General features: G+C 33.9%; 1 protein-coding gene across 7 annotated transcripts in view; it reads left to right on the forward strand.

The window, feature by feature from the left end:
• SUPT3H (SPT3 homolog, SAGA and STAGA complex component) overlaps window positions 1-15,287 on the forward strand; it is a 513,545-nt gene that overhangs the window by 311,494 nt on the left and 186,764 nt on the right. For all 7 annotated transcript variants that reach the window (XR_010336723.1, XM_012448786.3, XM_012448787.3 and 4 more), the window contains one exon: window positions 12,478-12,564. Coding sequence is in view for 6 of the 7 variants with exons in the window: in XM_012448786.3 (XP_012304209.1) it covers window positions 12,478-12,564 (87 nt within the window). In the remaining variant the exon portion in view is untranslated. The remainder of the gene's footprint in view (window positions 1-12,477; window positions 12,565-15,287) is intronic.

Consider the following 15,287-nt stretch of genomic DNA (forward strand, 5'->3'; position numbering starts at 1 on the left):
AGATTGGGATGAATGTAAGGTCAGGGTTGATTGTATCCCTATCAGGTGGGCTTCTCTAGCTTCCAGGTTCAGGTAACAGCTGACTCCCTCTTAACCTCTAAGCCTAAGTTTAGTAATAGTTTCATGCTGTTGTTGGAGAGGGAGGAGGTAGGATGGTGAGGAGGTACCACAGTCTCCCTCGTGATTTCCCTAAAGGCTTCCCCACATTTTTATAAACAGTTCCTGTATTAAGCTCTTCTTCAGCTATATATTTTAACTATACTGTTTCCCTCCAAGCCCCTAATATACATATATGCAAATCAATATTAATACTTCCATTGGGGTCATCCCCAAAGATGCCCCAGAAACACATATATTAGCTGAGATTCAGCCAGTTAAATTCTGAAAATTGAATTTTTTCCGAATCCTGATTAGAGACTTGGAGGCATAATCTGATTTTCCTTCAGGCTTAAAATTCACTATGGCTAGTATCTAACTGAACACTAACTCAAGATGGGTAGAAATATCTTCTTTAGATATTTTAGAGAATCTGTGGCAGTGTCTTTGAGACACTTAAAATCCGTAACGTTAGTATAGTCTGGCTTACTTGTGCAGCTTTTGGAAAGATGTTAACTTCACACACTCCTCAACATAGTATGTAAGTTATGATACCTATCTTGCGGTTCTCTGATTTCCAGCATAAACTCATTGAAATTAGTTTAGAATAAACTTTTCATAGTAATAGTCATAATATCTGCTGCCCTTTATTGTGCCTCTTAATTTAAGGGTAATCAGTCTATAAGCCCTGTGAGGTGAAGGGCAATGTTTACTTTTGTTTTCTTCTTGTTGTTTGCTTACTTACTTTGCTTCTGATTAGCATAATTTCCATTCTCAGTCCCACGACTGACCTATCCTAGGTGCTCAGTAAGTATATATCGAAGGAACAAAGAGGATACCGGTGTTTAACTGAAAATAATAGCTTTTTAAAATCTCTATGCTTGCTTATTTTATTTTAGCTTCAATCACAACACAGTACTTTGAAGATTTATCCATCTGTGACTTCTCTTTTGTAATATTACTGCCCTAAGAATCACAAGATAGAAATAAAAGGTTAATATCTATTGGGCTGTTATTATATTTCAGGCATTATCTTTTTTCTGGTTCCACCCCCCTTACGTGTTCTTGTTAAGATACCTGCAAGGAAACTGGTATTACTCCTACGTTTGCTTTTTTGTTTTGGTGAGTTAGTACAGTCTTCACTATATTAAGTTACATTCACACAGAGCCCACAGCAGGATCCAGCAGTGCTCAGTCTTCCTATTATACTTCTTGTGCCTATTCCCCTACATCTGTCATACAACTTAGAGTCTTCAGAGCCTTTTGCTGAATTGCTTAAATTTAGCTCAGTCTAACACACATTAATGGAGAGTTTGTATCCTAGTAGAAAGGAAGTGCCTTCTTATAAAGAGATATTTGTAGAGTGATAAGTGGTAAGCTGGCTGAAGTTATATGAGGACCTGGGCAGTACTTTGGAAAGGGAGTGCTTAGGTCTGTGCATGTGTTAGAGAAGACCTCAAAGAGGCAGTGACATCTCACTTACATTTTTGAAGGTTATGAGGTTCCATCTTTGTGCTGTTTGCTTTCTTAGAAAGTAACTGCATGAGTGTTGAATAATTATATCACTTTATCCTAATGTGAATGAATCTCTAGGAATATCCTGATTTTGGTTTTAGTGACCAGAGCTAAACATTTTCTCAGCCTACCAAATTATTAGTGGAATCTCTTTTCCTTTTCTATATATATTGCTGTTTTACCTTCTCCCTAACCAAAAATGAGCCATCCCTAAGCAATACTTATGTGGGTATAGTGTTTTATAATCCTCTATTTGTCTTTACTACATTATTTCATTTGATCTTTACAGTGATCTGTGAGTGTAATAAAATCTGTACTTTGTCACCTTCTTGAGCCCTTTTTAATAACCTGATAGTGAAATATGGAACTGACATCTGAGCTTAGGGAAACCTGACTTTTCATTTTGTTTTACATATACTACATCTAATTTGATAAATACTGTATACAACATGTATTGGTTTTCCTATGCAAGCAATCTTTGGATACAGAATTTGAATAAGGACTACTTTCTCTGACAAACCGAGGGAGAAGTATATACAAATTATCTCTGTTCATCATATGATGAAAGCATAGGGCAGATGAGAATTGGATACAGACCGATCTCTTTTACATATCAATTAGTAATTGCATTGCTATAATCCCATTTTGCAACTGTCTTTGGCTTTCAAATATACCTGGAACTATTGAATAGGATACTGAAATAATTATATCACCTGCTGATTTGTGTACCATGGTAAACATTATGGCAAGATAAGTCATTAATACTAAGTAAGAACCCAACCCCATACTTCCTTTCACCCACATACAGCTAGTTGAGCTGGTTGCTATTTCCACTGGTTTGACTGAATTTCCCTTAGGGCATTAACTCTCATCTGCTCCATACCAAGTAGCACCATTCTTTCTTATAATTCTTTATTTTTTTCTCTTATTGATATGAGTGCTTACTTATGAAACCAAAACTATACCCAAGGTTAAATGCTGTAATCAGAAAGGAAAAGCCAAACGGATTTTTGGACCTTATTTAATGTTCACCTCTCTTTAGTTCTCACTTGATGAACCTGAGGACCAGAAAGATCAGCTATTCTGTTAAAAACTGTAACTACAAAACTGTGCACAATAATGTGTGCATTGTATTTCATGTTGAGGTGACTTTACATGAGAAATTATTAGAGAAACAATTAGTTCTCTATCCAAAAAGCCCACATAATTTTTCCCTTTAAGTTTGGATGAAAGTTACCATACATCTTAAAAGAAAGTGTTACCGGTGATGTACAGACATATTTGATATGTATGTATGTATATACACATAAATGTGTATTATAATTAAGGATAAAAACTAGCACACATATATACAAATACATTTATCCAGACAAATTATTTACATCCTAAATTTTTTATGGGAAAATGTCATTAATGCTTAATAATAATTTGATAATAACCTTTAACCTTTGTGAGTACTAAAAGTTATAAACTTTTTTATGAGTTCCTCACAATTTAATTTCTCTTTTCTAAATAAATGCGAGTAACATTTGTGTCAGGCTAACAATATGCTGCATGATGTTATCTCACTCAAACATGAAATCATAGGCATTTAAACAATGTTATGAGAGGAAGAGAGTCAAGATAGTTTGGGAAACTTTTTCAAAGTGATGATTTTTAAAGCTTGTTAAAATGCTTATGAAATGAATTTTATTGCAATATCATGGAGATAATCTATATTCAACTATAACTTGGAGGTAATAATCTAAATATTCTGGAATACTCTTCAGGATATACCACACTAACAGAGGAGCCACACTTTAACTGAATTTCACAGCAGATCCTCGCCCTCTGCGTGGATCAGGTTCTTAGCTCCAGCATAAGAAGCTGCAGATCTAAAATTGGCACTTTCTCTATATATTTTCTTAACAAAAAGACAAAATTATAAAGTTGCTTTTGCCAAAACAAGGGTGATTAGTAATAAAGATAGAATTAGATATCAGTTTTCCTTACTCCCCATAATTATTCTTCAGCAGTACTTTATTCTTTCCATTTGGTAACTTCTCTAATCATTACATTGGTCTGTGTGTGGTCTAGTGTAATTCAGTGCTTTTAGTACCCAGATCTACCTAGGAAGACTTAGCACAAGAACTGTGTTTATTCATGAACATTCTAGGGTGAAATGAAATCAGGCTATTTTGAAAAAAAAAAAAAGTTCTGAAAAAAAGTAAGAAATTTGGTCTTTTATCTGTTATATTTTTGTCCTTTGAAGAAACAAGGGCTACAATCTGTTCAGTGGATGCCTGTTTATAAATGTAAACAGAAGGGAATATGGAGAGGGGTGTAGACATGCCAAGAAGTAAGCTGAGAAAGAAGAGGCATTATTAATGTAGTCAAGGGAAGCACACATTATGTAGGCTACCAAAATATCTTATGGTTCTGAATTTTAAGAAATGCAAATGAAACCTTTTCTTGGACTTAAAAATTATATCAATTTCCAGTTATTGAGTTACCAAAGCATAACTATATATTACATTGAACAAATTCAAGGTAGGCTCCCATTGTTCTGCAATTTTAATTTTATTTTAGATTTAGTAAACAGTCAAATTGTATTTTTGTTTTAATAGTTAAACACTAAATAGTTACATTTTAAAGAGGCTCTGTGTGGTAGCTCACACCTGCAATCCCAGCACTCTGGGAGGCCAAGACAGGAATATCGCTTGAGCCAGGGAGTTTGAGAACAGCCTGGGCAATAAAGTGCAATCCTGTCTCTACAAAAAGAATACAAAAATTAACCAGGTATGGTGGCATATGTCTGTAGTCCCAGCTATTCAGGAAACTGAGTTGGGAGGATCATTTGAGCCTAGGAGTTTGCGGCTGCAGTGAGCTAAGATAGTGTCTCAGCCCTCCAGCCTAGGTGACAAAGTAAGACCTTGTCTCTTAAAAAAGAAAAGAAAAAGAAAATTTTTAAAAACAGTTATCAATCACAGTTAATTAATACTATATTATTTAAACTATAACTTTATTTAATTTCAACTTCGAAAAATTTCTAAAATGTTCCTTTGTTTACATTCAAAACTTAGATATATTTAGAGTTGAAAGTTGCTTATGAATAGCTTCTATGCAAGATAGGTTAAAAGAAAATGTCCAAATGATTATTGCTTCTTGTTCGCCTAATTTCACATTTAAATCACAGAGTAACCACAGAATTAGTTCCATGTTAAGGCTGCTATCTTCATACAGTAAATATATAGTCATTGTTTATTGGATATTTTTTAAGTTTTAGAGGCTTGCATTGATTGTAACTGAGTAATTGATATATATACACACAAAAAATATATACACACATATATTTTAAAGAATATGTCTATACACATACATATGTGTCATATATATACATACATAGTATATATAAATGCTTTGAGCCATGAGATACTGATAATTAAAGCCTTACAATATTTTTTAAAACCTGACTTAACTGTGCTTGACGTTCTATTCTAAAAAGAACAGTTAAAATGAAACTCTAAAAAGTTAGGCACATCTTTTATCAATTTATATACTCGTTTATATTTCAAATGTCTAAGACAACAGAAGACCAATCATCAAAAAAGAGTAGGAAGATTATATAAAAGGAAAATACTATGTCAAATATCTTAAATGTAGAGTATTCTGAATGTTAACTTGATTTAGTTACAAATGCATTTCCTTTCAAATACTTGCTTAGCTCACAGTCCTTAGGCTATTTCTGCATGAAGCCACTGACTTGAATGTTTTGATCCAAACCTTCTTTTCCTCTATCTCTCTCTCTCTCTCTCTCGCTCTCTCTCTCTCTCTCTCTGTGTGTGTGTGTGTCTCTCTCTCTCTCTCAACTGTTTATTTAGCAACAAAGGAAATGTTTTGAAAGGCAAATAAATGTTTTTATGAATAGACTTTTCTATGCAATGTAAGGCTTGATTTAGTGAATGCATCTTCCTTTATTCCGAGTAAGAAATCTAGGAGAGAAACATGAATGGCTTAATGTTAAACATTTTTTACTTAGTAACAGTTTTGTGTGTGTGGACATCTCTCATAAGTTTGTTGTGAAGGCTAATTGAGATAATATATAGAAGACATGAAGCACAGGATAATAAATTCTATAAATGTTAGCATTAAAAAAACAAGTATCAGCTTCTTGATAAATATGGGTACTACACATACTTCAAACTCTGAAAACCCTACTAAATAAAAGAATAATTTTAAAGGTGTAAACTTACAAAGACATGGAAAATGGAAGAGGACTAAATAGCAGATGAGAGCTGTCAAAAAAAAATTCTGAAAGCTTAAAGTGGGTACACAGGCTTAACAGATCTGAGCAAAACGAAACTTTGGGACTTGAAAAGGTTTAGGATTGAGGTACCTCTGAAGAAAGAAGTCTTGTGTAGACTAAAAACAAGAAGATTGGTAAAAGGCATAATTTTATCCCAAAACCCTATCCAAACCATGTAGGCTGTTAACTACCCCTTTGCCATTTTGGCACAATAGTGTAAGTTTACTTTCTGGAAAGGTTAAATAAAATGATCTCTAATGTTAGAAATCCTAGACACAAGTCTACCAGCATTAAATTAGTAGACATTTCAGGGAAACAAGCAAAATAAAAACAGAAAATATAAATTTTCAAAGTAATCCAAGAACAATTCCCAAATGTAAAGGACAAAAACATACAGGTTGAAGTATTGTGAGTATTTAGAAAAATATATTAAGGTAGACTTTCATCAAAGAAGCATCATGAAATTTCAGAACTTGAAGTATAAAGAGAACAATAGTAAAAGTTTCTCAGACTAGGGGAAAAGTCACATTAAGGCTTAGGAATCATAATGCAATCGACTTCTCAACAGCAACATTTTAAGTTAGAAGACAAGGTAGCAGTGCCTTGAAATTTCTGAGGGAAAATGATTTTCAAGCTAGAGTTCTGTACTCAGCCAGATTATCAGTTGAATAGGAAGATGACATAAATACATTTTGAGGCACGTAAGATTTTTAAAAATTTACTTCCCTTGCTCCTTTTTTCAGAAAACTATAATAAGAAATCTATTTCAGCTGTAGCCTACCACAGGGGAGAAAAAGAGATGTTGCAGTTTGACTTCATTCTAGTTAACTGCCTATTTTTTAGTCTTCAAAGGAATAAAACAAAATCCAGAGTTCTTATAGTATATTATTCACAATATCTCAGATAAAACACCAGATTACTTAAAATCTGAAATAACAGGAAAACACGGCCCAAACTCAAGAAAAAAATAGTCAATGGAGACTGACTCCAAGATGACATAGATGTTAAACTTAATGTACAAGGATTTTAAAGCAGCTAACATAACTATGCCCATGAACTAAAAAGGAAACTTTCAGATAATATGCTCTGCTGAAATAAGGAAGTAAATTATGAAAGAGAGGAAATGGGGTCAAGAAAATAAGAATTCAGTCTGGGCACGGTAGCTCATGCCTGTAATCTCAGCACTTTGGGACACCAAAGCTGGCAGATTGCTTGAGCCCAGAGATTCAAGACCAGCCTGGTCAACATGGTGGAACCCTGTCTCTACAAAAAAACACAAAAATTAGCCTGTAGTCCCAGCTACTCAGGAGGCTGAGGTGGAAGGCTCTATAGAGCCCAAGAAGTTGAGGCTACAGTGAGCTGTGATCATACCACTGCATTCCAGCCTGGATGACAGAGTGAGACCCTGTCTCAAAAAAGAAAAAAGAAAGATCCAAAGCAGAAGAGTAGAGGGAGGTCTGGAGGGCTCCAGATGAGATGTCTCATCAAAAAGAAAAAACACAGCAAAAGTGAAATAAATTATGATACATTTTATATCTTCAAAAATAATTTGGTATAACGTAACACTGTATATTAATTTAAAAATTATATTTTATAGGTAAAGTCAAGAGGAGAGATGGTCAAATTTGAGGTGTCTGAGAGCACTAAATGTTTTTCACCTCTTATAAGAAGAAGTCATTTTATAATATTTAAAGCTGAAAAATAAAACAAGTATTATAAGCTTATTTCAAATATATTGGTAAATAACATAGAAACAAGCTTAAAAAGTTAAAGGTGGCTGGGTATGGTGGCTTATGCTTGTAATCCTAGCACTTTGGGAGGCCTAGATGGGCGGATTGCCTGAGCTCAGAAGTTCAAGACCAGCCTGGACAACATGATGAAACCCCATCTCTACTAAATTACAAAAAAAGAAAAGAAAAGAAAAAAAGCTGGGCGTGTTGGCAGGCACCTGTAATCCCGGCTACTCGGGAGGCTGAGACATGAGAATTGTTTGAACCCAGGAGGCAGAGACTGCAGTGAACCAAGACCGTGCCACTGCACTCCAGCCTGGGCAACAAAGTGAAACTCTGTCTCAAAAAAAAAAAAAAAAAATAGTTAAAGGTGATTGCCACTGGAAGCACAATTACAGATTTGAAAGAAATGTGTCAAGGTATTCCTGTCATTATAAAATTTGTAGTGTTATTTGACTTGTAATGTTTTATATATTTTTTAACTTAGATATAAAATTTTAAAGTTAAAATTAAGTATAAGACAGAGCACAGCACCTGGCACAAATTAGGGACACAATATATGGTAGCTACTATTACCGCTAAGATTATAATTCTCTTACTAATCATTAAAGTCATTGATTACCTATTTCAAATAAAAGAGAAACATAAACCTACAAACCTAGAGAACTTATTTGATGTGTCTAAGGTTGTGCAGTTACTTAGTGATAGAACTACATTGGAGTTTCCTGACTCCAACTTAGGAAGTTTAACTCCAGGTTCTTTCAATCACATCATGGATGATTTAGAGAAAACCTTCAGGGTTATCTCTGGCTAGCAAGTATGGTTGCAAGCAGAGCTGAGCATTCATAGCCTAACCTAGAATCTGGCCTGATAGATTATGAATGTATAATAAATAGACTGATAGAAAAATAAATAATTTTAGGCAAGGTGCAGCCTCACCTAGGATTCTACCTCTTCATGATACTAGCTCACCACAACTCCTACCTTTTACTATTTATCTTCAAAAAGGGCAAATCCAGGGTCTTAGGCAAAACCTAAAGGAAAGAGCTGCAGTGGAAGTTGCATGAAAATACTTTCAGTAGCTTAGTAATTGTGGAATCATCAACTTAATTCTGTTGTACACTTTAAACTTTTTAGAACGTTAGAGAAGTCTTTGTGCTGAATTTATGTGGGCCCCAGTCAAATGCAAAAGGTCATAGATTTTATGTAGTTTAACACATTTCTGTTAGATATAAATGGGAAAACTGAAAATCATGGAGGGGAGTATAGATTGCCAACATTTAACAAATATTTATAAATTGCCTGATCAGGATCAATGGTCCTGGACCTACGTGTAGTATTCAAAAGATATTTAGGAGGCAGGAGTGTTAGGAAACTTGATAACAAGTGCAATTAAGATGTTATGAACTGTGCATTTAAGTTTTCTATCTATGTTAGATGATAAACACTGTTGTGTGACAATAATCATAGATCTTATTTTTCTGAGAAAATTATTTTAAAGCTTATATTCCGTAGAAAAAAGGGCCACATCTTATAAAGAATCAAGGTTTTCTTATAATTTGAATATAGTACTGTGTTAGAGTTCTCCAACAGTATGTGTGTGTGCATGCCTGTGTGTGTGAGAGAGATTATGTATTATAAGGACAATAAATTATAATTACGTAGTTACAGAGTCTGAGGATTCCCAAAATTTCATTTGGCAGACTAGAGACCCAGGAAAGCCAGTGTGTAGATGTGTAGTTCCAGTCTGAAAGCCAGCAGTCTCAGAACACAAGAAAAGCTGATGTTTCAGTCTGAGACCAAAGGCCAGAAAAGACCCAGTGTCCCAGGTTATGCATTCAGGCAGAAGTTGGTTCCTCTTACTTAGCCTTTTCTATTTTATGCAGGTCTTCAACTGATTGGATGGGGCCCACCCCCATTAGAGAGGACAGTCTGCTACTCAATCTACTTACTGAAATGTTAATCTCATCCAGAAATACCCTCATAGTCACTCCCAGAATAATACTTGACCAAATGTCTAGGTACCCCATGGTCCAGTCAAGTTGACACATAAAATTAACCATCACAAGTACACAAAGGTACAAAGAACAAAAATTATTGGAACCTAAATGTAGAATTATATGAGAGAAAAGCAAGAAAAATTATTAGTGGAAAGGCAGGGAAAATATGTGAATCATTTGAGCTTTAAAGACCACATTGAATTTAGATAATAGTGAATTATCATAAATCTTTGAGCAAAAATTCAGACATTGTATTTAAGGGAGATTATAGTAGAACAAATATGATGGAAATAGCACATTAAGACCCTGAGAAGATTAAAAGAAACAGAAAAATTAACAGAAGTTAATGAAAATATAATACAGTGAGAAAAAAAATTTAATGTCATCGATAGCAATGAGAAATTGAGAATGGATTTATTTATAGGGTCAAAGATATGGCATTTGAGGTGACATGTAATAGTGTACCTTTTAATTCTCAACCTCCTAATAAAGTATTATAACATACTTAAAATGTAAACATGAGTTTTAATGTTTGAGGGAACTTTTTTACTATCAAAGTTGTTGCAAGTTAGTATTATATTTTGTTTACTTTGACAAATAGTATTCCTGGGATGTGAAACTCATCGATAAGGAGGGCTGAGTTTTCATATATACAGGTCCCATAGGACTGAGTTCAGGACTTGAGTATTTTGATAGGGGGGTAGTAGATGACCCTATATACTTTAGTGTATGTTACTTTAATTAGCTAATAAGATTGCTCTCTTCACTTGGTAGTGAAGAGGTGGTCAGTGTTTTAGAGAAGTAACTTTGGAGTTTGGGACACATCCAGGATAGGCAGGCCTTGGTACGGTAGCATAGTGATACTTTCAGACCCAGAAACATACTAACTAGGCAGAGGTCCAAGGCAGACTAGGGAGTGGTAGCAATCCTAGTAAGGATATTATGTTGGTTGAGGTAAATTAGAAAATCAGGTAAATAAAAAACAAAGATAAACTTTTCCTGCTATATATGACAGCATAACCATTATATAAATTCCAGATCCTTACAGTGGTCGTGTATTGGTTCTGAAAAAAAAAAAAAAATAGTGATTCCAAATGTCAAACTCTTCTATGTCTTTTTCTGTTTTCATACTTACCCTGGCTAATATGATTGTTAACTGATACTTTGGAGAATGCAAGAGATTATTTATGTGTAGTGTTGATTAATTGGGAAAACTATTTAGGGATATATATTTCTCTTGATCCTTTCTTAATATGAGTAAAGTTTCATATATCTATATAGTGTTTTTCAGATTTCAAATGATCACCATTCTTCATTTAAGAAAATAAAGTTGCTATGTATGTGTCCAGACAAATGTATATATAACTTGTATTCTTCTCAACACTGATTGCATGTATTTTAGATTGTGATAGAAATGTTTTTATTTGAAAAAGCATGTGTACATGTATTTCCCTCGCACTCTTCAATTTTTAGGAAAAATATGTTTATGCCTGCTGAAAACTTTTAGTTTCTGAGTAGATAACATCATTTTTAAAAAACCTTCCCCCCACCTCAAGATTTTCTTTTTAAATGCTTCACAGTTAAATTTAAATTTCTATATTTAGATAGGATTGTGTTTATATACCAACCACAGTATCCAGGAAATTCAGTGGTAAAGCTGACACATAGCGAGTTTATAGTCTATTTTGTAGTCTGTGTATTTAGAGAAGGTTTGAAGCTTACTTAGCAAAATGGATTAAACATTCAAGCAGAATATCTTTTGCACAAATGTGCTATTTGATTTCATATATCTGTTGAGATAACAGTGTGTCGCTTTTTAAAGATTAGTTCTCAATATGTGTTAGGTTTATCTTTTAAAAGAAAGATGCATTCAGGAACAGCTTTCATATGTAAATATTTTTATATTATTTCATATTGGATAGACTTGATTTGGTGCAATCAGTATGATTTGATCAAATTTGGAAGAAGTTACAGGCACATTTTTACAGTGTTTTCGCTAGCATCTTTTTTTTTTTCAGATGGACATATTTTATGTTGCTTCCAACTAATCAAAATAAGAAATTGAGTTTGCCTGTGCCAAAAAAATAGAACTATCATTTTTCACATTCTTTTATTTCCCAGGTCATTTTTAAGTAAGATTGTGTTTCTAAGACTTACGAATTCCTGAAAAATCTTTACTTTGTAGATATAAGGGCCTAGATGAACATTTCAGGGGGAATCTAACTTTTCATGCAGTAATGTTTTGTGTTGTACATTCCAGATACAGTTAACTTTTTGTGTGGATGTGATTAGTATGGAAAGAAATTAATGCAGTCCAGTATTATGATTTATGGACTGAATCCTTTACCCACTGAAGACTTGCCAAAACTAAACGTATTTTTTTTCCTTTGGATATTAGAAACAGCTACTGTTTTTGTTGATCTTTTAAAGTTCTGAATGGGCCTATTTCAAATCATAGCAGCATGGGAGCTCAGATTAATAATATACTTATTCAACTAGTGATACTGAGTGAAACCATTGCTCACATGAGTATGAAGGATAAAATTTCATGAAATTATTTTCAGGTGCATTAATGCATTTTTGGAAGCCGTGCATGATTTTTCTTTTGCATGAAAGAAATAAAAGATTTCTGTTTATTGTATTGGTTACAGGTGGGCTCATAAGTTAATTTAATTGCATTTTTTATATCTTAAAAACAGAAGACATTTAGCTCTTAAAAGCAGTAATGTGATTGCTGGATTATACCCAAAGGTTTTTAACTTTTAGTATATTTATCTCTCTAGAGACATCATGACTGTACTATATGAATTTATATTACTGAGAAAAATTTCTAAATTTTCATTATTTTTAGTTACAGCAAGCTGCTGAAGTTTCTCAGCTGCGTGGAGCAAGAGTAATCACTCCTGAAGATCTTCTGTTTTTGATGCGCAAAGATAAGGTAATATAATTTATTGTATTAAAATCCAGGTGTTGTGTTTATTTGAACTTGTATGTGGACACTACATATCCTTGTTACATTGCTTTCAAATTAAAATCATAACTATTGAACTGATGTTTTAGTCCTCATGGTTTGCACAACAAAATGGATTTACAAAAGAATTGATATTTATTATATGGACAAGAGCACTTATATAAAAACTGTGCTAACAGCGAACCTTCACTTATCCTTATGTGTCTATATAGACACTTTGATTGCTACATGTCACTCACTAATTATTGATACTATGTTCTGTTGTCATAAATGGGATATAACTGAATGGTACATTTATTTTTCTTCTCTTTTTGTTGATTAACATTACCAGAATTATAAACTCTCCTAGAGTAATTTTTTAAGCCTGAAATACAAAGTTTAGTCTGTGGTTCTAGCTTATTGAAAAAAGCAAATTAATTAAGATGAATTTTCAATGGGATAAATACATACCATAATTTCTATTTTTTAACAAAGACCTACCTTTCTTACTCTTTGAAATTTGGTATTAAAATTTGTGATATTTGTGTGCCTAATTTTGTCATAATTATTTTCCATGAGTAGCTAGTTGAAAATATTCTCTAATATTTTACGTTTCAGTTAATCAACTCTTAGATGATATGAAGAATATTTAAAAAATGGGAAATATTCACTATCAAGAAAATTATGATCTGGTTTAGGATATCTATATGATTTAGTTGAAGAAGCATTTTAAAAGTCAAAATTTCAAGGTTGTATGATTAGATGGAGAGGCTTTAGGATTTTTTGAACTGAAAGTTTCTGCCTAAGATGAGGCAGTCATATGTCCAAGGCACAAGATGCAAAGAAACTATTGAAAATATCAAATGATGTGCATGTAGAGAACTTTGTAAAATGTAATATGTTTCAGCTATTAAAAGAAATCTTAAACCTGAAGTTCAGGAATGAATGATAATACATTCTAAGTGGAAGCATACAACAAGCTACAAAGGATTATCAGTTACTTTTAAAATTAAGCAGTATTATGGTCTACTAAATTTAAAGAAGGCCATAATTAAGACCTAACTATCATTCATCAGCTTTAAATTTCATAAAAGTACATTTGTCGGGTTACAGATTGTTTTCCATAAACATAACACATAAATCAAATCTTCTAGCAAAAGGATAAGATTTCGGAGAATAAAAGACAGTAAAAAGGAATTGCTTGGCTTTTAAAGCAACTATTATAAACTCACTGTCTAGGTATTTATAAGTTAATTTTTTAAAAATTTCATCTTGAGTATATACAAAATTCTATAGCATAAGTACAGTCAGCTTGGTATGGAGACTGATAATACAATCTTCAAAAAAATTTAAAACTTTTTTTTTTTAATGAGATGGAGTCTTGCTCTGTCAGCAGGCTAGAGTGCCGTGGCGTGATCTCTGCTCACAGCAACCTCTGCCTCCTGGGTTCAAGCGATTCTCCTGCCTCAGCCTTCTGAGTAGTTGGGACCACAGATGCACACCACCACGCCCAGCACATTTTTGTATTTTTGGTAGAAATGGAGTTTCACCATGTTGGCCAGGATGGTTTCGATCTCCTGACCTTGTGACTGCCCACCTCAGCCTCCCAAAGTGCTGAGATTACAGGTGTGAGCCACTGCACCTGGCCTAAAACTTTTTATAAGATTGAAAAAAGCAATTACGGCTGGGCGCAGTGGCTCACTCTAATCCCAGCACTTTGGGAGGCCGGGGGCGGGCGGATCACCTGAGGTTGGGAGTTTGAGACCAGCCTGACCAACATGGAGAAACCCCGTCTCTACTAAAAATACAAAAATAAGCTGAGCGTGGTGGCGCATACCTGTAATCCCAGCTACTGAGGAGGCTGAGGCAGGAGAATAGCTTAAACTCGGGAGGTGGAGGTCGTGGTGAGCTGAGATTGCACGATTGCACTCTAGCCTGGGCAACAAGAGCAAAAGCTCCATCTCAAAACAAACAAACAAAAAGGCAATTACAGTCAGGTACACTGTTACTTTTGGTTAACAGTGTACTGCAAATACAGCAGTAGTCCCATAAGATTATAATGGAGCTGAAAATGTCCAATTATCTAGTGATGTCATAGCCATCATAACATTGTAGTGCAATGTATGATTCAAGTTTGTGGTGATGCTGATGTATACCTGTTGCACTGCTGATGGTGCAAGTCTAGCACATAAAATTATGTATAGTACATAATACTTGATAAAAATAATGACTGTTTCTTGTTTATGTATTTATAATCTTCATCATTATTTTAAAGTGTACTACTTGCATAAACACTTAACTGTAAACCACCTGAGGTTGTTCCTTCATGAGATATTCCAAAAAAAAGCAGTTATCAAGGGAGATGACAGTTTCATGCATGCTATTGCCCTTGAAGACCTTCCAGTGGGACAGAAGTGGAAGACAGTGATATTGGCAGCCCTGACCCTGTGTAGGCCTAGGCATGTGTGTGTGTGTCTTAGTTCTTAACAAAGAAGTTTAAAAAGCTAAAAGAAATTTTAGAGTAGAAAAAAGTTTATAGAATAAGGATATAAAGAGAAAACATTTTCATATAGCTGTATAAGGTGTTTGGTTTTAAGCTGAGTCAATTTTTTTAAAATTAAGAAGTCTATAAAGTAAAATCGTTACAGTGAGTTAATAAGGAACATTTATTATTGAAGAAAAAAATTTTAAATATAGTGTAGGCTGAGTGT

This window comes from Aotus nancymaae, unplaced genomic scaffold (genome assembly GCF_030222135.1).
Source record: "Aotus nancymaae isolate 86718 unplaced genomic scaffold, 86718_ANA_hifiasm-v0.15.2.pri h1tg000040l, whole genome shotgun sequence".
In the NCBI taxonomy this organism is placed as follows: domain Eukaryota; kingdom Metazoa; phylum Chordata; class Mammalia; order Primates; family Aotidae; genus Aotus; species Aotus nancymaae.